Genomic DNA, 24,781 nt, shown 5'->3' on the forward strand with positions numbered 1-24,781 from the left:
GTATGACCTCTAAAATAACATTTATTTCACTGATCGCCAACTAGTAATCTTTTTATGCATGAGCGAGGATATCTTTTTTAATTTGTTAAATGTTTTGTTAGTCGCAAAAAAATACTAAATTTGTCAAATATATCATAGTGCAGTAGGTGGTTTCTTTTGAGCTGCGTTCTGGGACAATTGAGGTTGATACATGTGTTTAAAGTGTTGTCCCAGATAAGCCTGTGCAGTCTGCACATGTTTATCAAGGACAATGCTTTCTGCTTTTATGGAATTTTTCTTTGAAGTCTTACGGTTTAAAACAAAAATCCAGTCTATGTGAAAAGTTTCTTTGACAATAAGCCTGTGCAGACTGCACTGGTAAAGCTGGAACAACAATTTATGCATTAGCATTTAAACCAATTTTCCTAGCAAGCTGCTCATTACTATTTCCACACCTCCCTGCCTGATTCCGGGGTCATTTGCCTGTAATCCTGAAAAGTGTCACTATTATTGACACATTGACTTCTGACCACATGGCAAACATCTCAGTAATGTTTAAATCTTTACCACTCAGATATGTACTTTGACATGTTTGTAGTCTAGTACATAATCAAATTAAATTACAGACTAGATTCAAGTTTTAAAGGCTTCATTTCCAACCCCAAATACTATTGAGCAGCAAATAGCAAACCTGATCAGACTGAGCGTCACTCACAGGCTGTTATGGTTTAATACTGTTTGTAAATCCCTGTTCACACATAGACGCCGCTTCATCTTTGATCAAAGCGTGGCCGAAAACGTGGCCGATCGTGACAAATCGCAGAAGAAAAGTAGTGAAGTCTTCATAAGCGCAGTATGATCGCAGTAGAGTCTTTATGATCGGAGAGCTCTACGCTCTCGCCGCGCTTATTTTGAATATGCTCAAAACAAGCCTAGCGTGATCGTGGCCAACAAGGAAAAAGCAGAAAAGAAAAAAAGTCGACACGAAGACCTTAATTTGCCAAATTGCTCAATTTAGACTTCGATCGGCCTCGATCTACCCCGATTCAAACCTTTTTCAGATCATGGCTTGATAGGGATGATGGTCGTTAAGTCACAGCTCTGTGAGAACGGGAGTTAATAGCCGTTTTCACTTTGCTGAGCAGAGAATGGTTTACAATGTGTATCTACTTTTAGGACATTCCTAAAATGGTGAAAAAACACTGCTAAAGCTTCGGGGTTTGATGCACTATATAACATCTTTAATCGATAACTGTCTGTAAAGTCAAGCTTTCCTTGGTAAAAACGTGTTTTGCACGTAAATTAAGCCCATGTTGACAAAGTAAATAAATCCTTATGAGAAACTTTCATGTATTTGGCAGAAACTTAACCCTTTCCTACTTAGAAGCAAAGTAAGAATGGCTTTATGCCACCAGCATAAAACCAAAACAGCCTGGGAGTAACAGGTTTTATGCTGGTTTTATGCTGTTTGCTGCTATCAGTATTCTAGGGATGTAAATGATGTTGTAAAACTTGAATCAAGTAGGAAAAGTCTCTAATTTCATTATCCCCACGCTTTTTGCAGAAAAAGTGGGGATTATGTGAACTTCACTGTCTGTCTGTTCGTCCTGGCTGCTATCTCCTCCTACACTAGAACCTTGAAACTTACACACATGGTAGCTATGAGCATATGTGCGACAGTGAAGGCGACAGAATTTTGATCTGACCCCTTGGTAAAAAGTTACCGGTATAGGAGTTGGGGTGGGGCCAGGTCAGAGATTTTCCTGTGACCCCGATTAGAAAAAGGCTCAAAACTACTGTTACCCTTCAGATATTGCTTTCTTATTTGGTATGCATGTGTATCTAGGCACCAATTTTCCATGAGCATACAATTTTTTACCCCTGTGACCTTGAACTTGAGGGCAGTGTTCAGGTTTCGAAATCTGCGATTGGGTTCGAAAAAGGCTTATAACTACTGTGTCCCTTCAGATATTGCTTTCATATTTGATATGCATGTGTATCTGGACAACACCTTTCCATGTGCATTAAATTTTTTACCCCTGTGACCTTATCCTTGAACTTGAGGTCAGCGTTCAGGTTTTGAAATCTGCGATGGCGATTCGAAAAAGGCTTATACCTACTGTGTCCCATCAGATATTGCTTTCATATTTGGTACGCATGTGTATATGGACAACACCTTTCCATGCGCATTAAATTTTTGAACTTGGGGTCCGCGTTCAGGTTTCGAAATCTGCGACTGCGATTACAAAAATCTCATAACAACTGTGTCCCTTTAGATATTGCTTTCATATTTGGTACTCATGTGTATCTGGACAACACCTTTCCATGCGCATACAATTTTTGATCCCTGTGATCTTTACCTTGAACTTGACGTCAGCGTTCAGGTTTCGAAATCTGCAACCTCGATTTGAAAAAGGCTCATACCTACTGTGTCCCTTCAGATATTGCTTTCATATTTGGTATGCATGTGTATCTAGATAACAACTTTCCATGCACATGAAATTTTATACCCCTGTGATCTTGAATTTGAGGTCAATTACAGTTTTATCGCCTATCAATGATGGTGACATACTCATGGTGTCTGTCTGTGTTGATCCAGAAAGCATGTTTACTGACATAATCCACAAGTTGGCTTTATCAAAGTCTCACCTCTGGTCTTAGCAAGCATATAGGGTCTAATTATCAACGTTTTGCTGATATCTCTGATTTAGAACAAAGGCAGGGCAATATATAGGGCAGCATGGTGCATCCAAGTTGGGTACGGTGTACCTTTTATTGCTTTCTCTTCTGTTTAAGTATGCTGTATTTTGATAATTTGAGGTGTCTTTATGCACTTTGTATACTGTTTTTTCCTGCAACATTTTTGTCAATAAATAAATCTGGGCTTATGCATGAACCTAAGCCTTGCAGTCTGCTTTCAGGGAACTTTTTGTTTAAAAGAAGTCTCTTTTAAATGAAAATCCAGTTGAGGCGGAAAGTGTTGTCTCTGATTAGCCTGTGCTGACAGCTCAATTTTTAGGTGACTCTGATTTTTGATTTACTGATGTCAAATTCTGTACCAGTTTAGGAAGATAGGAAAATAGAACATGGGGTTACTACTTAGAACATTAGTAAAATATTATGTTGTTGTTTTTTCAAAGTGTTTATTTTGTATCTTGTGTATTTCATGTATTATCCATTTTTATGCCCCCCTTCAAAGAAGAGGGGGTATATTGTTTTGCACATGTCGGTCCTTCAGTCTGTTGGTCGGTCCGTCCGTCGGTCCGTCCACCGAATGGTTTCCGGATGATAACTCAAGAACGCTTACGCCCAGGATCATGAAACTTCATAGGTACATTGATCATGACTGGCAGATGACCCCTATAGATTTTCAGGTCACTAGGTCAAAGGTCAAGGTCACAGTGACTCGAACCAGTAAAATGGTTTCCGGATGATAAGTCAAGAACGCTTAAGCTTAGGATCATGAAACTTCATAGGTACATTGATCATGACTTGCAGATGACCCCTATTGATTTTCAGTTCACTAGGTCAAAGGTCAAGGTCACGGTGACTTGACACAGTAAAATGATTTCCGGATGATACTGTAAAACCATTAAATTTCGTATTGTACGAATTTTCGTGGATTTCGTTGGTCCACTGAACCACGAATTCAAGTACCAACGATTATTTATACATGTTTAATCCTAAATCGGTCAATTTCGAATGTCATTATTGACATTTTCTTGTGTTGTCAGTTATCCGAGATATTTGTTTTTTATAATAGTTACTTCACTTCAGTAGTTCACATTACACTATATCTATCAGTTTTTCCTTTTTTTATTCATCATCGTTAATGTACGTTTTATTAATCATGGTAAATAAAGATAATAAATAGCATTACCAATTGTGAAGAAAAACAAATTTCTTTTACGTGACGTCGTAAAATTAACAGTTTGCAGATTTATCATATATGTCAATATGCGCAAAATAAATTTAAAAGAGACATAACCGTTTTCACACATGTATTTTGGGGACCTTTTTACTCAAGTGTTTCTACTAGGGGAACGATTGCGCTGAGAAGTGCAAATATTGTCAAAACAACATCGATGGAAATTAGCGAGCTGGGACGCACAAGTGCGCCGCTTTATCGCTCTTATCGACAATTATTGGCAACACTTTCTTGCTTTAGTGCACATTAACCTCAAGTCTTGCTGTCAACACAGATTAGCAGATTATGCTTCGTTATTACTCTGGTTGTTTTTATAAAAGTATAATTATTATGAGGTCAGTCTTCCCCAAAAATTTGAAATCCACGAAATTACGTGTCAACGAATTAGTTGTTTTTCATTCAACCACGAAATTTCATACCAACGAATTTCTATACATTTACAGTAACTCAAGAAAGCTTACACCTAGGATCCTAAAACTTCATAGGTACATTGATCATGACTCGCAGATGACCCCTATTGACTTTCAGGTCAGTAGGTCAAAGGTCAAGGTCACGGTGACTCGACACAGTAAAATGGTTTCCGGATGATAACTCAAGAAAGCTTTGCCTAGGATCATGAAACTTCATGTGTACATTGATCATGACTGGCAGATGACCCCTATTGATTTTCAGGTCACTAGGTCAAAGGTCAAGGTCACAGTGAGAAAAAACGTATTCACACAATGGCTGCCACTAAAACTGACAGCCCATATGGGGGCATGCATGTTTTACAAACAGCCCTTGTTTATTTCTGAAACTAGTTCTTAAAAAATATGTGGTATAAAATAAGAAATAAAAAACCTTTTGCCTCTTAATTAACATCATCAAAAATGGTCTAGAAGAAAGCTTTGTAAGAAATGTATTTAAATAATAAAAATACATGAATTCATTATATTGATAATTGTGCATAGATTGTAGTGTAGTGCTTTTTTCTGTATGTGTCATGTTTGTTTGGTGTTGTCAAATGTTTATGCTTGTGTCAATGTTGTTGTTCAGTAAGATCTGGCTAAATTGATACGGTTTGTACTATGCCGGGCAAGACAGTTTGTACTATGCTGAGCATGACAGTTTGTACTATGCAGGCCAAGACAGTTTGTACTATGCCGGGCAAGACAGTTTGTACTATGCTGAGCATGACAGTTTGTACTATGCAGGCCAAGACAGTTTGTACAATGCTGGGCAAGACAGTTTGTACTATGCTGAGCATGACAGTTTGTTCTATGCAGGCCAAGACAGTTTGTACCATGCAGGCCAAGACAGTTTGTACTAAGCTGGGCAAGACAGATTGTACTTTGCAGCACAAGACAATTTGTACAATGCAGGGAAAGAAAATTTGTACTATGCAGTGCAAGGCAATTCGAACTATGCAGGGCAAGACAGTTTGTACTATGCAGGATAAGACAGTTTGTACTCTGCCCAACAAACAGTTTGTACTTTGCCCTAGGGCAAGAATGTTTTAACTATGCAGGGCAAGACAGTTTGTACTATGTACTGTGCAGGACAAGACAGTTTGTACTATGCAGGACAAGACAGTGTGTACTACACAGGGCAAGACAATTTGTACTATGCAGCAGCAGGACAATACAGTTTGTAATATGCTGGTAAAGACAGTTTGTACTATGCAGATTAAGACAATTTGTATTATGCAGGGCAAGACAGTTTGTACTATGCAGGATAAGATAATTTGTACTATTCAGGACAAGACAGTTTGTACTATGAAGGTAGCAACAGTTTGTTCTATGCAGGACAAGACAATTTGTACCATGCAGGACAAGACAGTTTGTACCATGCCGTGCAAGATATTTTGTCATATGCAGGATAAGACAATTTGAACTATGCAGGGCAAGACAGTTTGTACTATGCAGGATAAGACAGTTTGAACTATGCAGGACAAGTCTGTTTGTACCATGCAGGATAAGACAGTTTGTACTATGCAGGATAAGACAATTTGTACTATGCAGGATAAGAAAATGTGTACTATGCAGTGCAAGACAGTTTGTACTATTCAGGACAAGACTGTTTGTACTATGCAGGATAAGACAGTTTGTACTATGCAGGATAAGACAGTTTGTACTATGCAGGATAAGACAGTTTGTACTATGCAGGATAAGACAGTTTGTACTATGCAGGATAAGACAATTTGTGCTATGCAGGACAAGACTGTTTCTACTATGCAGGATAAGATAATTTGTACTATGCAGGATAAGACAATTTGTACTATGCAGGGCAAGACAGTTTGTACTATGCAGGATAAGACAATTTGTACTATGCATGATAAGACAGTTTGAACTATGCAGGATAAGACAGTTTGTACTATGCAGGATAAGACAGTTTGTATTATGCAGGATAAGACAATTTGTACTATGCAGGATAAGACTGTTTGTACTATGCAGGATAAGACAGTTTGTACTATGCATGATAAGACAATTTGTACTATGCAGGATAAGACAATTTGTGCTATGCGGGAAAAGAACGTTTGTACTATGCAGGATAAGACAATTTGTACTATGCAGGATAAGACAGTTTGTACTATGCAGGATAAGACAGTTTGTACTATGAAGGATAAGACAATTTGTACTATGCAGGATAAGACAGTTTGTACTATGCAGGATAAGACAATTTGTACTATGCAGTATAAGACAGTTTGTACTATGCAGGATAAGACAGTTTGTACTATGCAGGATAAGACAATTTGTACTATGCAGGATAAGACAGTTTGTGCTATAAAGGATAAGACAGTTTTTACTATGCAGGATAAGACAGTTTGTACTATGCAGGACAAGACAGTTTGTACTATGCAGGATAAGACAGTTTGTACTATGCAGGATAAGACAGTTTGTGCTATGCAGGATAAGACAGTTTGTACTCTGCAGGATAAGACAGTTTGTACTATGCAGGATAAGACAGTTTGTACTATATAGGACAAGACTGTTTGTACTATGCAGGATAAGACAATTTGTACTATGCAGGGCAAGACATTTTGTACTATGCAGGATAAGATAATTTGTACTATGCAGGACAAGACTGTTTGTACTATGCAGGATAAGACAGTTTGTACTATGCAGGATTAGACAGTTTGTACTATGCAGGATAAGACAATTTGTACTTTGCAGGGCAAGACAGTTTGTACTATGCAGGATAAGACAATTTGTACTATGCAGGATAAGACAGTTTGTACTATGCAGGATAAGACAGTTTGTATTATGCAGGATAAGACAATTTGTACTATGCAGGATAAGACTGTTGTACTATGCAGGATAAGACAGTTTGTACTATGCATGATAAGACAATTTGTACTATGCAGGATAAGACAATTTGTGCTATGCCGGATAAGAACGTTTGTACTCTGCAGGATAAGACAATTTGTACTATGCAGGATAAGACAGTTTGTACTATGCAGGATAAGACAGTTTGTACTATGCAGGATAAGACAATTTGTACTATGCAGGATAAGACAGTTTGTACTATGCAGGATAAGACAGTTTGTACTATGCAGGATGAGACAGTTTGTGCTATGCAGGACAAGACAGTGTATGAAGCAGGGCAAGACAGTTTGTACTATGCAGGGCACAACATTTTGTACTATGAAGGGCAAGACATTTTGGACTATGCAGGGCAAGACAGTTTGTACTTTGCAGGATAAAACAGTCTGTACTATGCAGGGCAAGACAGTTTGTACTATGCAGGACAAGACAGTGTATGAAGCAGGGCAAGACTGTTTGTACTATGCAGGATAAGACAGTTTGTACTATGCAGGATAAGACAGTTTGTACTATGCAGGATAAGACAGTCTGTACTATGCAGGATAAGACAGTTTGTACTATGCAGGATAAGACAGTTTGTACTATGCAGGATAAGACAGTTTGTGCTATACGGGATAAGACAGTTTGTACTATGCAGGATAAGACAGTTTGTACTATGCAAGATAAGACAGTTTGTACTATGCAGGATAAGACAGTTTGTGCTATGCAGGATAAGACAGTTTGTACTATGCAGGATAAGACAGTGTATGAAGCAGGATAAGACAGTTTGTACCATGCAGGACAAGACAGTGTATGAAGCAGGGTAAGTCAGTTTGTACTATGCAGGACAAGACAGGTTGTACTATGCAGGCTAAGACAACTTTTATTATGCAGGGCAAGACAGTTTTTATTATTTAGGATAAAACAGTTTGTTCAATGCAGGGAAATGCAGTTTGCAGCCCCATTCTCTGCTGGTAGTGATCCTGAAATCATTTCTACAGCCATTCTCTGTTGGTATTGTTACTGAAATCATTTCTACAACCATTCTCTGCTGGGATTGGCTCTCAAATCATTTGTACGGCCATTCTCTGTTGGGATTCATCCTGAAATCATTTCTAAAGCCATTCTCTGTTGGCATTAGTCCTGAAATCATTTCTACAGCCATTCTCTGTTGGTATTGTTACTGAAATCATTTCTAAAGCCATTCTCTGTTGGGATTCATCCTGAAATCATTTCTACAGCAATTCTCTTCTACCCAGATGCAAGTAGGGCAGTTGTTAGTTACTGTGATAATTGTCTTTACTTTTTCTGGTAAACCAGCTTATTGAAGAAAAGTGGGAAACATGGGAAAACAGTTGAAACTTCCCCCAAAATAAATCAAGTACTCAATTCTCTTTGTACAACATTTCAGGTTGACATATTTGGTAACTGTCCGACCAACTACACGTTTTCTACCCGTGAAAGGAACACAGTCCACACATACAAGAACCTGCGCCAGTGTCACATCCGCCAGATCTTCAAGACACAATTCACCTCCCCACTTTCTTTGATACGAACCATGCATGGTGGATTTTTGGAAGGACCCATTTCTGAGGTTTTTTTCTTTAAGTACCCTTAAGGCTGATGATAATCGCTTATAATTTCTTTATAATTCAATTTGAGAGTAGGTTGTGGATCAAATGTTTTTAGCCAAATTTTATGTAAATGTAACATAATCTTCATGTTGCAGTCTCAAAACGTTGCCGGACCGACTGACATGTACTTTAAAATATTGTAAGATCGGTCTTATGTGTCTAATTAACAGGATCAATTGTCTTGTGAAACATTGAGAAGAAATTCGATGGTTTGTCTAGGTTTGCTTAGGCCTCTGTAAGTTTTCCGCGTTGCAAAAACAGTGATAGCATCATTATACAAGTGCTTTTCAGTACCGATGTGCACTTGTTGCTGACAACAAAATTGTACAAGGGCACCTGATTTATCCATAGCTATGGATTGTTGTTATCTGACGAATGAGGGTCAGGACGGCCTATTCATGTTACAAGATAATTAATTATTAAGTGATACAAATATCAAAATATCAATTTGTGTGTTTGGATTTTCCATAGAAATTTATTATAATTCTCATTGTCAATTGTGCCATCATGATCTTGGCTGTCAAGCAACAAGTATGAAAAAGGCTGGTCGTCATTTATCTAGGCTGTCATTGGTTTAGGCCGTTTTTTACAGACTCATATCTGAGATGAGCTCTCTACAAGTATCAGCTTATTTCATTTTGTTAGCATGCTGACATGTCTTTTTTTTTTTTGGATGTGAATCTTTGTTTTTAGGACATTTTTTTAACTGAATTTCTCTGGACATGTTTCGTAGAGATCAATTTTTATAGGCAATTTATCAATAAGGGATGAATAGTACTTGTTCTCAGTGTATTTTTCTTTAAAGACCCTTTTTAGCAGGGCGTTTTACTTGACAGATCTTTGTTTTTAGGGCATCTATCCATTTGTGTCAGAGGTTAACTGTGACTACAGGCTAGGAAACGCCAACCGACTGAATCGTGTGACCTGTGTACAGAGTCAGTACTTCCAGCCACTGGCTTATCAGCATGGTGACCAGGTGTTGTCTGCCAAGGCAACCATCAGGTTTTGTTATGGAAAGATAAAATGTGACATGTTTGGGACTATTGGGCTTTATGTATGTGTGTTAAGTGTCGTCCCAGATTAGCGTGTGCAGTCTGCAAAAGCTAATCAGGGATGACACTTTCCGCCTAAACTAGACTTTCGTTTAAAAGAGACATCCTTTAATTGAAAAATTCTGTATAAGCAGAAATAGCTGTTGTCCCCTGCTTTCTAATCAGGGAGGATACTTTGCACACATGCACTAATCCCAGAATTTTCAGGACACGGCTCAAATTGCTATTGTATTTTTCCCTGTTTTAATATATTTAATAAGGCAGGGTTTTGTAAGCTCGAAGAGAAGCCCAAAAAGATATTCAGCTATATATTCTTGGAAACTTATTTTATTGGATTAAGTGGCTTTAAGTTTGATTATCTGTTGTTAAGGTTGCTGAATTTGAATACTCGGATGAAGTTTTATGACATTTGTACCTACACAAACACAATAAAAGTAAAGTGTGTTCAACAGTAAAAAAATGAAGTATGCGGGTGAGTTAGTTTTTGATAACTAAAGTAACCTGAAACATTTTATATATGTAGGATTATATAATACCCTGTGTACTTGGGTCTGGCATTTTAATTGTTCTAATGCGCTGAAATTCCAAAACATTGCTTCAAGGTAATACACAGTGTACTTGATTGACAATCGACATATATGCATGAGCTGTCTATGCAATAACGCTGTATTTTAAACAAACAAATTGCAGTTAGCCAAGTAGAGAATTAAGTGCAATGTAAATGCTTTCAATGCTGCATTCTTAAGATTTTCAGTGACAATATAGTGCTGTACTGATTTTAAAATCAAAAGATGTTTGCACCTTCATTTATTGGTACTGATGTTTATTAAACTACAGTTTGCTTTCAATACCAGCTGATGGCCTATAATTGTAAACTTGATTTGCCTTTTTGAACATTAATTGTCAAATCTGTTTACTGGGGGTCCATGGTTTGACACTTGATAGTTATGCATTGTTTGTTTAACTGATAATTTAGTATGCCCCGTACGAAAAAAACTGGCGTAAACCAGCTGGTTTTGAGGCTTAAAATAGAATTAAGTGTCTCTTACGCCTGTAAAGCTGGGGGACACGTAAAACATTTGCAAATCCTGGTGTAAAATTGTGCAGACTGAAGAAAAAAACAGGCAGTTTTTTTTCTAAATCAGGTGTAAAATTGAACTTAGAAAATATGGATATCAAGAGAAGGCTTACAATTGGACTAAGTCTGATTTGAGTTCTGAAATCAAGGAAAACAAGGTGTTAATTGTTATTAGACAATTTTTGGAGTGACTCTTTGAAACATTCTAAAGTGGAAAGTTAATATTTCTTAATATTGGGCAAACAACATAAATAATATCATTTTTGTCGGTTCTGATCTTTTAAAGGCTAATTTGCAGGAGCTTATTTGAAATAATCTACCAAGTTGAAAATAATTTCATATTTATTAAAACAATATACAATATTTAATAATATAGTAATTGCAAAATGGATATGACATACATACACTTCCCACGCTGTGGCACAATTGTTGACGGTATATTGTGACAAGCAGATAACCACAATACTCAAGAAATTTCTTTAAAGCAAATATGTTTTTTTAATGAAAATTTGAAATCTGCTAATTTTAGTATTCACAAAATGTTGTGTCAACGAATATTAATGATTTTACCGTATTCTTTTTTAGCTCACCTGTCACGAAGTGACATGGTGAGCTTATGTGATCGTGTGATGTCCAGCGTCCATTGTGCGTTCGTGTGTGTGTGCGTCTGTCAAGAATTTGTTTGTGAAGACAGTAGAGGTTACAGTTTTCATCCAATCTTTATGAAATTTGGTCAGACTGTTAATCTTGATGAAATCTGGGTTGGGATTGTAGTTGGGTCATCTGGGGTCAAAAACTAGGTCACTAGGTCAAATAGTAGAAAAACCTTGTGTAGACGATAGAGGTCACAGTTTTCATCAGATCTTTATGAAATTTGGTCAGAATGTTTATCTTGATGAAATCTGGATTTGGATTGTATTTGGGTCATCTGGGGTCAAAAACTAGGTCACTAGGTCCAAAAGTAGAAAAACCTTGTGTAGACAATAGAGGTCACAGTTTTCATCAGATCTTTATGAAATTTTGTCAGAATGTTATATCTTGATGAAATCTGGAATTGGATAGTATTTGGGTCATCTGGGGTCAAAAACTAGGTCACTAGGTCAAAAAGTAGAAAAACCTTGTGTAGACAATAGAGGTCACAGTTTTCATCAGATCTTTATGAAATTTTGTCAGAATGTTTATCTTGATGAAATCTGGGTTGGGATTGTATTTGGGTCATCTGGGGTCAGAAACTAGGTCACTAGGTAAAATCATAGAAAAACCTTGTGTAGACAATAGAGGTCACAGTTTTCATCCAATCTTTATGAAATATGTTAAGAATGTTTGTCTTGTTAAAATCTGTGTTGGAATTGAATTTGGGTCATCTGGGGTCAAAAACTAGGTCACTAGGTCAAAGTTTAAAAAAACAACTTGTGTAGACAGTAGAGGTCGCAGTTTTCATCCAATCTTAATAACATTTTGTCAGAATGTTAATCTTGATGAAATATAGACAATAGAGGTCATAGTTTTCATCTGATCTTAATGAGTCAGGTGAGCGATTCAGGGCCATCATGGCCCTCTTGTTTTAATAATCCATTATGAAGCATTATCATAATTGTGTTCACACTTCTTGGTGGAACTATCGCTAATAATTCATTTTGTATATAGATGGAAATATTAAGTTTCTAATTCTAATACAAAAGCCTAGCTCAGTGTGGTTTCATATCCAGGTCCCCTTGTTTGCTTTCAGTCAAGATCTTGTACTGGCGACACCAAGTGATAAGTTACCCAAAGTAGACGAGTCAACACAGGGACGGTCAGTCATTGATATCCGTTTTGATTTTGGGTCAGTCGATACAGAACATGTCACCAAATCAGAACTGGTTGCCACATTTCAAGAGCTTATGTATGCATTTAACAATGGCGGGTATACTTACACTGACGTGCCGATCAAGTTTGATAGATTGGTTCAAAAGTTCCGACACTCCTCTGTGGAAGCTATGCATGCCATCATGCCTGCTAAAGATGCAGAAGTAGGTAGCACACAACCAGTCTTAGTTGCATTATCAGCTGCAGCTTAGGAATGTTTGTGAATACACTTTTGCAAATGTTGAATCTTTATGCCCCCGGATCGATTGATCGGGGGTATATTGTTTTTGGCCTGTCTGTCTGTCTGCCTGCCTGCTCGTCTGCCCGGCCGCCGGCTCGCCCGCCAGCCCATCCGTCTGTCCCAAAACTTTAACCTTGGTCATACCTTTTGCATTATTGAAGATAGCAACTTGATATTTGGCATGCATGTGTATCTCATGGAGCTGCACGTTTTGAGTGGTGAAAGGTTAAGGTCATCCTTCAAGGTCAAAGGTCAAATACAGGGCTTCAAAGCGGCGCAGTAGGGGGCAATTTGTGTTTCAAAAACACAGCTCTTGTTTTATTTATCTTCTTGTTTGATTTTTGTTGTTGAAAGCACCCTAATGAAAGAAATCTGGAGAATCAATTATTTAAAAAAATCGAAGTCTTTTGTATACTTATTTGCTCTAAGTTCAAAACATTACAACACTGTCTTCGCCAGTTTTAGGGTTTGATGTGAGCTGAACATATATTGTAAAAGTAATTAATCTTGAAAATTTAGGCCAAGTTTGAATATGGGTCATGACTGTCCAAATACTAGGTGACCAGGTCAAATCTTAGATAAACATGCCTAGTAGCCATAATAATGATTAAACCATGCTGGAACTTGGTTAGAACGGTCATCTCTACAATATCTAGGCTAGGTTTGAATGAGTGTCACAGTTGACCAAAAATTATGTCACCAGGTTTAATCTTAGAAAACCCTTATTAGCATTCTGGAAGCCACTGTATTTTGGAATGTTTATCTTGTTGACAATAACCAGTCATGTTTGGATCTGGTCAAGTGTGGTAACCAGGTCAAGTCTTCAACAATGTGTACCTTGATTTTGGATAAGTGCTTCAGGGACCTCTTGTTCTCATTTACAACAAAACAAATAAATGCAGATTTTTGTAAATTCTCAATTCAAGCTTAGCAATATTGCAATTGAGCCTAGCTTTGTCAAAAGGGGGATAAATGCATGTCCCCACAGGCAAATCAGGAGTACACTTTCAAACTTAACTGGTTTCTGATAAGAAGAAGATTTTCGATAAAATGGAAAATATCATAAACGTGGAAATGATTGTCCGTCATGATTAGCCTGCTTTCAGAGCAAGCCCCATATTATTATGAACTGTATATCTGTAATGCTGGAAAACAGTACAAACATACTCAAATTCTGATTATTTAACTCTTTTATGCCTAGCATCTAGAAAAAAGACCTTGGCAAACAGCGTAGACCCAGATGAGACGCCACGTCTCATCAGGGTCTGCGCTGTTTGCTTAAAGGAATTTCTGTAAGAAATAGTTTAAATATAGAAATAAATATACTAGACATCCCTAATTTTGGAAATAAATTGATCCAATTTAGCAGGATGGGAGAGTCCACTAGGCATAATTGGGTTTAATTCTCAATTCAAGCTTTCAATTGTAGAAAGAGAACGCCTTCTACCAAGACGCATTGTTGAGTTGCGGTAGCGAGGCCTGCCTACGCTGCATGGTTGCGTGTCTGAAGATGGGGCATGTGGATCCAATGCAGGAGGGTCTGTTCATTGGAAGCCTTGTGCATATTGGCGACGTGCAAGACGATATCCTCAAGTCTATTTACGTTAGTGTTTTGATGGTTAAGGCTTTACAAATCAGATGCACTGTGATTCATTTGTAGTCTCTTATAAAATCAAATTAAATTAAAGACCTTTCTTACTAGATTTAAGCTTTGAAGGCTTTCTTTTTCATCCCTTAGGAACTTATGAGCAGCAAACAGCATAAAACCTGTACAGACTTCAAGTAACTTTCAAGCTTTTCTGGTTTTATAGTGGTTGCAGTCAATATAATTACAAAGTTTCCATAATTTATGGCATTTTACAATAGAGCAAGAGATGATAGGTTTGAGTCTCAAAAAGAGACTTGTGACTGCCCAAGCGGTTACTAGTATATTAGGGATTTTAGGCATATGCATGTGCCCTTCTCTGTCCTACCTTTCATCGGATGTTTTGTGTCAAACAAATGGTTTTGCTGCTAGTATTTGGAACTTTTGCATCTAATTAAGTATTATGTGTTCTAACACACTTGAGTGTTTAGCAAATTTATTTCAACACTAGTGAAGTTCCTAGACAAATGTTGAATGTGGAGTCTTGATGAATTCAAGGGTACCTATTGCCTTCTTGCCAATCAAATGAGATATTGGATAGGAATAAAAAAATACTTTCATGTCATTATATTTTACCGTACTTACTTTAAGTTTTCGATCATTCTAAATATTCTGAAACGCCGTTTTTGGGTAAAGTAATAATTTTTTGTGACTCAAAACTTGTGGACATATGGGATTTTATCAATAATTTATTATTCTAAATTTTCGGACTGTGCATTTTACAGTCCAACCCCTTCTTCTATATAAACAATTGAAGGTGTTAGACTACGGCTGACAAACAAAAAAAGAATTCATAGTTTGCAGATTTGCAGTGCATTAATTACAGGTTCAAACTATAGTATCAGTTACTCAAAAGCTAGCTTTGAACCTGTCAATGAAATCTTTTTAATTTGTCTCCAGATTTTCTCAAACCTTTTTTTTGCTCCCTCCCAAAAAAATTTGGGGGGGCATATAGTCGCCGCTTCGTCTGTCTGTCCGTCCGTCCGTGTGTCCGTCCGTGCACAATTTTTGTCCGGGCTTTTTCTCAGCAACTAATGACCGGAATTCAATGAAACTTTATGGGAAGCTTCACTACCAAGAGGAGATGTGCATATTATCAGTGGGTTCTGGTCAGATGATTTTTCACAGAGTTATGGCCCTTTGAAATTTTCCATTGTACATAAATGGAAATTCTTGTCCGGGCTATTTCTCAGCAACTAATGACCGGAATTCAATGAAACTTTATGGGAAGCTTCACTTCCAAGAGGAGATGTGCATATTATCAGGGGGTTGTGGTCGGATAATTTTTCACAGAGTTATGGCCCTTTGAAATTTTCCATTAACTAAACATATAGTGCAATTCTTGTCCGGGCTATTTCTCAGCAACTAATGACCGGAATTCAATGAAACTTTATGGGAAGCTTCACTACCAAGAGGAGATGTGCATATTATCAGCCGGTTCTGGTCGGATGATTTTTCACAGAGTTATGGCCCTTTGAAATTTTCCATTGTACATATAGTGCAATTCTTGTCCAAGCTATTTCTCAGCAACTTATTACGGGAATTTAATGAAACTTTATGGGAAGCTTCACTACCAACAGGAGATGTGCATATTATCAGCCGGTTATGGTCAGATGATTTTTCACAGAGTTATGGCCCTTTGAAATTTTCCATTGTACATATCGTGCAATTCTTGTCCGAGCTATTTCTCAGCAACTTACTACGGGAATTCAATGAAACTTTATGGGAAGCTTCACTACCAACAGGAGATGTGCATATTATCAGCCGGTTATGGTCGGATGATTTTTCACAGAGTTATGGCCCTTTGAAATTTTCTATAAACTGTACATATAGTGCAATTCTTTCCGGGATATTTCTCCCCAACTACTGACTGGACTTCAATGAAGCTTTATGGGAAGCTTTACTACCTTGAGGAGATACGCATGCTATAAGTGGGTTCTGGTTAGATGATTTATTTAGAGAGTTATGGCCCTTTGAAATTTTAAAGTTCCTAAACAATCTATCGTATCATTTTGTCCAAAGTTATGCCCCTCAAGACGTTTCCTTTTATCTGAATATATAGTGCAATATTGGGACGAAAAAAAACCTTTGGGGAGCATCACCCGTCTCCAACAGTTTCTTGTTTAAAAATATTTTTGGTATCTAAATTTTCTGACAATAATATTTATTTATTTTTCAAGTGTACAAAAACTTAGATTAATTTCGGAATATTTATTATATTATTATATATTTATACAAAAACAATTGCACCAATTTTTCGCAAAATTGACAAACAAAAACATTGTTGTATAATAAATTGACAAGCATTGCATGGACTGCCAATTTTGTATTCCAGGAACATTTAAAGAAAAAAGGTGATTTCAACACAATGCTTATGCTGCCTTTGGGAACAGCACTAAGCCACAAGGTCCATTCTGAGGATGCAGTGATATCTGTAAGTGATTGAAAGGCTTTCTTGCTGTGTATGGACAGCCCAGCTTGCTCTTTGCCAAAAATATGAGCCTTGTTGTGGGAAAACTGGGCTTAATGCATGTGGGTAATGTGTCATCATAGATCAGCCTGTGCAGACTGCACAGGCTAATCATGGGCAACACTTTTTGTTCAGACTGGAATTGAGTTTAGAAAGAGCTCCTTTAAACAAAAAAGTCCATATGAGCAGAAAGTGTCGTCTCTGATGTGCTGAAAGCACAGGTTAATCTGAGACAACACTTTAATCACATGCATTAAGCCCAGTTTTCCCAGATACCAGCTCATATTATTTACTGTTGAGTTGCAGCTTTGTTTTTATGCCCCCAGTAGGGTGGCATATAGCATTTGAACTGTCTGTCTGTATGTCCGTCCGTCCGTCAGTCCATCTGAAAACTTTAACATTGGCAATTACTTTTGCAATATTGAAGATAGCAACTTGATATTTCGGGCATGCATGTGTATCTCATGGAACTGCCCATTTTGCGTGGCGAAAGGTCAAGGTCACCCTTCAAGGTCTAAAGTAAAAAAATACAATCCAAGGGAAGTAATAAGCTTTAAAAGGGAGATAATTTCTAAACCTGCCAAATGATATATTGATACTTTATTTCAAAGCGGCGCAATAGGGGGCATTGTGTTTCTATTTACAAACACATAGTATGATAAATCCAACAAAAACACATATTTTTCTTTCCTTTTTTATCAACGTTTCGGCTTACGCCTTCATCAGGATAATACAAATAATAACAGAAAGCGGATGTTTTTTTTATTTACAAACACATCTCTTGTTGTAAATTGCGAGTAACTTTTCAATTATCATAAGATGTTTATGAGCAGTTAAATAAAACATATTTGTTTACATGACAGGACGGAAAGGTTGCCAGAAGATGACTATGTTATAAGTGGACCCTGATTATACTTCAAAGCAAACATATTTCAGGATTTGATATCTGTCGCACTCTGAGAAAACAGGATGATTTGCATGTGCATAAAGTGTCGCCCCAGCAATCTGCACAGGCTAATCAGGGACGACATTTTCCGCTTGTATGATCATGTAAATCAATCAGAACATGACTTGAATACTCCTGTTTCAGGCTGACAGCTCTACGGGCCAAGTGATACATGATGCCCTGGAAATGTACAACACAAACTGTGTGGCGGGCAGTCCTGTGAACACAGAGAGGCAGATGAATATTGCTGTCAAGGTAATCTGGGATGTATTCACCAAACAATGTTCACACTCATGTCTTAGAATAAAGAATATTGTTTAACCCATTTATGCTTAGTGGACTCTCCCATCCTAACTTGGATCAATTTATTTCCAAAATAAGGGATGTCTAGTATATTTATTTCTATATTTTGAATATTTCTTACAGAAATTCCTTTAAGCAAACATCGCAGACCCTGATAAGACGCCGCATCATGCGGCGTCCCATCTGGGTCTACGCTGTTTGCCAAGGCCTTTTTTCTAGACGCTAGGCATATTGGAATATTCAAGATCATATTGTGCTTAGTCTACATCCCAGTCATCCCTGCTGGACATCATGTGATAGGTCTGTTATTTTATCCATCATCTCATTGAAATGTCATGTGTTAGGTCAGTTAAACTATTTTTACACAAAAAAAGCACATGCATTTTGTTTGTTAGTTTTTGTTTAAAGCTCTATTGAAAATATTTGTAAATGAAAATTAATTAACTTCAATCCTTTAATCCTTTTACAATAGCTGGAAAGAATTTGAACTGTAGCAAATACCAATCTATAAATCAAGATGTTTTTTATGCCTCCCTTCCGAGAAGGCAGCAATACAGTCTGTGCAAAGTTAAATGACTCAGCCATCACTTGTTCTTGTATTGAAATTCTTTGAAATAATTTGTTACAAATGTCCAGCATCAGAAGAAGAGGTATTGTGTGTAACATCTGTTTCCTAACCACGCATCTGAAGGTCACACTAAGAGATTAAAGGTCAAAGTTGGCTATTAAGTGACTTAAAAGTTCCTGTCTCAGCCATAACTTTGTCATGATGTTTAATGGATTTTTAAATAACTTGGAACATGTGTCAACCATAATATCATATGACGATATGGCGCATGGAACATTTGTCCCATTACCTCCAATGTCAAGGTAGCACTTAGAGGTAAAAGGTCAAATTTGGTCATAAAATAGCTTTAACATTCCTATGTCAGCCATAACTTTGCCATATATTGATGGATATTAAAATAACTTGATCATCCATTAAAAAAAACATGTAATTCCTAGCACCTGTCTCCCTACCTCAAAGGTCAAGGTCCCACTAAGAGTTTAAAGGTCAAAGTTTGTCATTAAACAGCTTGTAAGGGCTGTAACTTTTTCATTCATCATGCAATTTAAAAATACCTACCAAAAGGAGACTGAGTATCGAGTTTATCACCAGTCTCATTACCTCAAAAGTAAAATTTGTACATTATCAGCCAGTTTAGCGTACTTTTAAGACAAACGTAAAATGTGGGGGCATCCATATCCTATGGACACCTGTCTTGCTGTCCTTTTCTTTGATAGTAACTTTCACATGATGAGTGCTCAATTTTAAACTATTATTTTGCACCTTTTTATTTAACATAATAAATTTAGGGCTATATTTATAATTAATATTTTTCACTTTTTTAGTAACAGAATTCCAACCCCCTCATTATTTTTATTTTATTGTTATTATCATGTAACTTCCATGTTATTTTCAGACGATAGCCAACATGGGGGCCGCGTTGATCAAGCGATATACAGACAGCCACTACGGACAGGATCCTTTTATTCCGAAAGCCACACAATGTCTCCTAAGCAAGAACATACCAGTATCTGTGAAGATATCATATGTGAAGGTGCTTGGTTTACTTGATCCATATTCACAAACTTAATTTTCAACAATTAACAAAACTTCTGTCAAGTCTGTGAGTGTTTCATTTGTAAGTCTTCTTTTTTAATGTTTCTTTGTTTTAATTTAGTAATAACATACATAATACTAAGAAATCATTGGATTTAACATACAAAAACCGTCTGTAAATGTTGCTTACAACATCATTGGAGTTTATTTTAAACAAGTCTTGAAGGGACCTTTTTATGCTCCCCCAAAATTTATTTTGGGGGGAGCATATAGTCGCTGCTTTGTCTGTCCGTCCGTCCGTGCACATTTTTTGTCCGGGCTATTTCTCAGCAACTAATGACAGGAATTCAATGAAACTTAATGGGAAGCTTCACAACCAAGAGGAGATGTGCATGTTATCAGCGGGTTCTGGTCGGATGATTTTTCACAGAGTTATGGCCCTTTGAAATTTTCTATGAAAAATTCTTGTCCCCCCAACTACTGTGCCCTAAAGATGTTTCCTTTTATCTGAATATATAGTGCAATATTGTGACAAAAAACAACTTTGGGGAGCATCACCCCTCTCTGACGGTTCCTTGTTTGTAAACGTTTATGTTAATTGACACAATTGAAAACAATTGTTTCAGATTCACAAATTTTAGTTGTTGTTATGATATTTGTGAGGAAACAGTAATACTGAACATTTACCATGCTCAAAAATATTGATTATATGCATCTGTTGACACCTTAAAAACCTGAAAATGATTAAGCTCTACAAATACGAAACAATTTAATAATTTGGAGAGTTCTGTTGATATCGTTTTATTTTGTGACACTGCGAGGATAGCTTATATAAAGTATAAAATACACCACAAACAGTAGTAGCACGGATTGCCGAGTGGTCTAAGCGATCGACTTTTACTTCAGGGGTCAGTGGTTCGAGCCCAGTTGAGGATTACTTTTTTTTTTCTTTTTTTTTAACTTTATTCTTGTCGTTTACTGGAGATATTTAGTTCCAATACATGTATTTACATTTATCAATTTTAAGCATTTAATGACAAACTTAAATACATGCCAAAATCGGTGAAAAGGTCCCTTAATTTGTGATTTTTTATACGTGTGGAAATATGGGCATACCTTTGTATACCTGGGGCTTATGTATATGAGCAGCACTTTGGGGATATGGGGCTTAAAATATGTGCATAGTGTTATCCCAGATTAGCCTGTGTAGTACTTTGTGGTTAATCAGAGATAGCACTTTCCACTTTAATTGTCTTTTTTGTTAAAAGGAGGTTTCATCTTGCAAAATAATCTAGTTAAGGTGGAAAGTGTTGTCCCAGATTAGCCTGTGCAATCTGCACAGGCTAATCTGGGACAACACTTTTCACACATGCATTTAGCACAGTTTTCCCACAGCTTGGCTCATATGTTCATATAGCATGGATATATGTTTGGTGTATTTGAAATTGATTTATAAGATATCACCTAAATTAACCCTTACCAACTCAGAGGCAAAGTGAAAATGGCTTTGTTCCAACAGCATTCAACCAGAACAGCCTGCGATTTATTAGCAGTCTGTTCAGGTTTAATGCTCTTTGCTTCTCATCAGTATTTAAGGGTTGGGAATTAAGCCTTTGAAAATTGAATCTAGTAAGAAAAGTCTTTAATTAAATTTGAATTTCTAAAGGACTACAAACACGTCAAAATATGTATGTAAGCGGTAGAAGGTTTAAGACGTATCTAAGTGATACCTGGATACCTGGACTGTTGGGCCGTAATTTAGCTATGCTGTAGTGGCCCCTCTGATAAATGGTCTCTTCTTTAGAATCTCTCTCTGATAATTACTATTTTGTTAAAACTTCTCAAGAGTGCGCTTAGTAAATTTAATTGTTAATTTATCTTAAATTACAGACGGGTTAAACTTGTTAATGTTCCATTTTTCAGAATTTAGCAACGATTTAAATTGATTAACACTTGTGGCAGCTATTGTTGATTCTTCCAAACTGTTCCAGTAGTGAATTGATCTTTGACTAAAGGTGTTGAGTCTTACATTACTTTTGGAATTCTTGCCTCTTAGTTTCAAAAGATGACCACTAAGATTATCCTCAGCCAGATCGAACAATTTTTCCCAGTTTAAATCATCCAGCTTATGAAAAGATTTGAAAATTTGGATCATAAATAAAGGGTTAATTATGTATCTAAGTGGTAAAGGGTTAAAACCTTAGCATTCCCTTATTTACAATTTATTGGCTTTAATAGACATGTCTTTATAATTTGCTGCGCCATGAGAGTCAAACAAAATAGTTCACCAGGACCAATCTTAAAAAAACCTAGTGACATGTCGTAGAGCAGTGTTAATTATTAAACCATGATAAAACCTGGTCAAAAAGGTCATCTTTACAATATTTATGCCAAGTATGTATCTGTGTCACTGGTTTTCAGAAATAAATTCACCAGACCTTCATATCTGTGTTTCTACTTATAGTTATGGAAATTTCACACATTTTTGAGGTTATTGTGTAAGGTCACTGACAAAGCCTCATAAATTTGACACGCAATTAAGAAGAACGATGCCCCTTTACGCATTACTTGCCCAGTGTCACTCTGATTGTCGCTGAGGAAATTTGTGTCTCAGTTGTAACTTTGCTGTATATTGATTGATTTTGAAAAACAAAAACAATTGTCAACCTTCATCAGAGAATGGGTCCTGTGTAACACCTGGCTATTTACATCAAAGGTTAAAGTATTTCTTACAGGTTAAGTTAAACTTGGCAATAAAAAGCTTGACAAAAAGTCAAAGGTCAATTTTTGCCATAAAACATTTTTTTCCAGAGTGTAACTTTTTAATTCAACATTCAATTTAAAATAACTTTTTCCCATGATTAGGAGGCGGATAGTCTGATGTATCACTGGTCTGCCACCAAGAAATGTCAAGGGCACGAGTGTTAAAAGTCAAATTTTGCTATTGAAGAAGCTATTGACGTTAGTGGTGTTTTTAGTCTAAAGTGGTATGTGGGGGCATCCATTCCATATTAACACTTATCCTGTCACATGCCTTTAAATCAGCCTGATAACCAGGTAACCTAATAACCAAAAAAATATAAGGCTAGTTGGCCACGTGACCTCGAATATCCGTCAGTTGCTCTGTTTTACTGTGGAATGACGTCATTTTTTTAACGAAATGATGTCACTATTCAAGCGAAACTGTCCAGTTAAACTCTTTTACAGTGTAAAGTAACGGTGAAAAAAAGCATGAAATAAAAAGAAATAAATGTTACATGATAAATAGAATAATAGGTTGGTGACGTGGATGGAGAATGGTTATCTGTCTTGTCAGAGGATCTTATCGGGTGATAAATTCCTCTGACTTGCCAGATAACCATTCTCCATCCACGTCACCAACTTAATCTTCTCTATATATTCAGCAAGTATTTAAATTCATAACTTATACATTTTTTCCTTCAGCTTATGGAGTCATGGGGAACAGAAACCCAATACACTCCAATACCCGCTGAGATACAGAGCACATTCCTCACTATTGTCAATGACCCCACATTGGATGTTACCCTCCGTGCCTTGACCTTCAAAGTCCTGGCGGAGACGTACGACTCGGATTTGATCATGAAGTTGATTGATACCATGAAGAATCAGCAAGATGTCTTCCAGTTTAAGAGTTATATGCTTGCTTTTGTTCGAACACTTCTGGAAAACGATGATCTGGGAATGAAAAGGTTAGATATAATTCAGTGAGAGTACATTTTTTCAAGAGGTAAGAACAATGATTTGGGTTCATTTTATTACTTAAAAGTTTTTTTTTATAAGGCCTGACTTTCCGAAACCTTAATGGAAGTGTGGATAAATCCTTTGCAAATTTCAATCCATAAGTCTCGCTGACTGAAAAATGTATTTACTCACTTCTTTGAAAATATGACATTAAATAACTGTAGTAGTAAGCTTGTTTATAAACATGCACCTCCTCATTAGACACATTTAGCTTTAAGTTTTCTGTATATTTCTCTGTCATTACCTTGCTATGTTTATCTGTCCAACTGTCCATCAACAAAAACTGATATAAGTAGAAAAGTACATATTAGCCATGTCATGCAAAAATGCTTTATATGCCATATGCTGCCAGCATCAGCGCCGTCTGCTCAGAAGCTTCCCTTATGTGACTTTTTAGGGGACAGCTAGTGTAGCACCTGACCAGACTGAGCTATTGCTCAGGCTTTCTGGAGCTACCCTGGCCACATATAGCATACGATCCATTTAAGCATGATGCTGCTTATATCATGTAACAAGATCTATTGATTTGTCAGAAAGTATTTCCATTTTTACCAGATGTCAAATGTCAGGTCACTGTTACTAAAAAATAGAACAAAACTTAATATTGTAATCACTCAACAACTACAAACAATATCACGAAACTTGGTGAACACAATGGGCTATATGCAGTGATTCAGATTACGGATTTACTTAATGGGGCAGCTGTCCTAAATGTCATAATTTTCATGGGCAAGTTTGTCCTAAAACATAAAAACACATGCCCAACTCTTAAAATAGATATTGTATTTATAAAAAAATTCAGACAACAAAAAAGTTAGACTTTTATTTTGCACTTTACCCCAGATAAGTCATCATCATTGTCTTAAAAGCAGCTAAAGAAGGTTAAGTTAATCCTTCTTGGAAGAATTTTCACACAAACAAGGTGATCAGGAATTATGGGAATGTTTCCAATGCACCGTTCAAAGATGCATCTTGCATGCAAGAAGTTGCACTGAAATGTTTGTTTTTTTC

At 36.8% G+C, this 24,781-nt stretch overlaps 1 protein-coding gene across 1 annotated transcript in view; it reads left to right on the plus strand.

The window, feature by feature from the left end:
• Positions 1-24,781, plus strand: part of LOC127863108 (uncharacterized) — a 78,064-nt gene that overhangs the window by 5,073 nt on the left and 48,210 nt on the right. The window contains exons 6-13 of the mRNA XM_052402471.1: positions 8,600-8,782; positions 9,673-9,824; positions 12,682-12,964; positions 14,471-14,644; positions 17,022-17,120; positions 18,247-18,357; positions 19,869-20,006; positions 23,453-23,718. Of these exons, the coding sequence (XP_052258431.1) occupies positions 8,600-8,782; positions 9,673-9,824; positions 12,682-12,964; positions 14,471-14,644; positions 17,022-17,120; positions 18,247-18,357; positions 19,869-20,006; positions 23,453-23,718 (1,406 nt within the window). The remainder of the gene's footprint in view (positions 1-8,599; positions 8,783-9,672; positions 9,825-12,681; positions 12,965-14,470; positions 14,645-17,021; positions 17,121-18,246; positions 18,358-19,868; positions 20,007-23,452; positions 23,719-24,781) is intronic.

This window comes from Dreissena polymorpha, unplaced genomic scaffold (assembly GCF_020536995.1).
Source record: "Dreissena polymorpha isolate Duluth1 unplaced genomic scaffold, UMN_Dpol_1.0 chrUn001, whole genome shotgun sequence".
Taxonomy (NCBI): Eukaryota; Metazoa; Mollusca; class Bivalvia; order Myida; family Dreissenidae; genus Dreissena; species Dreissena polymorpha.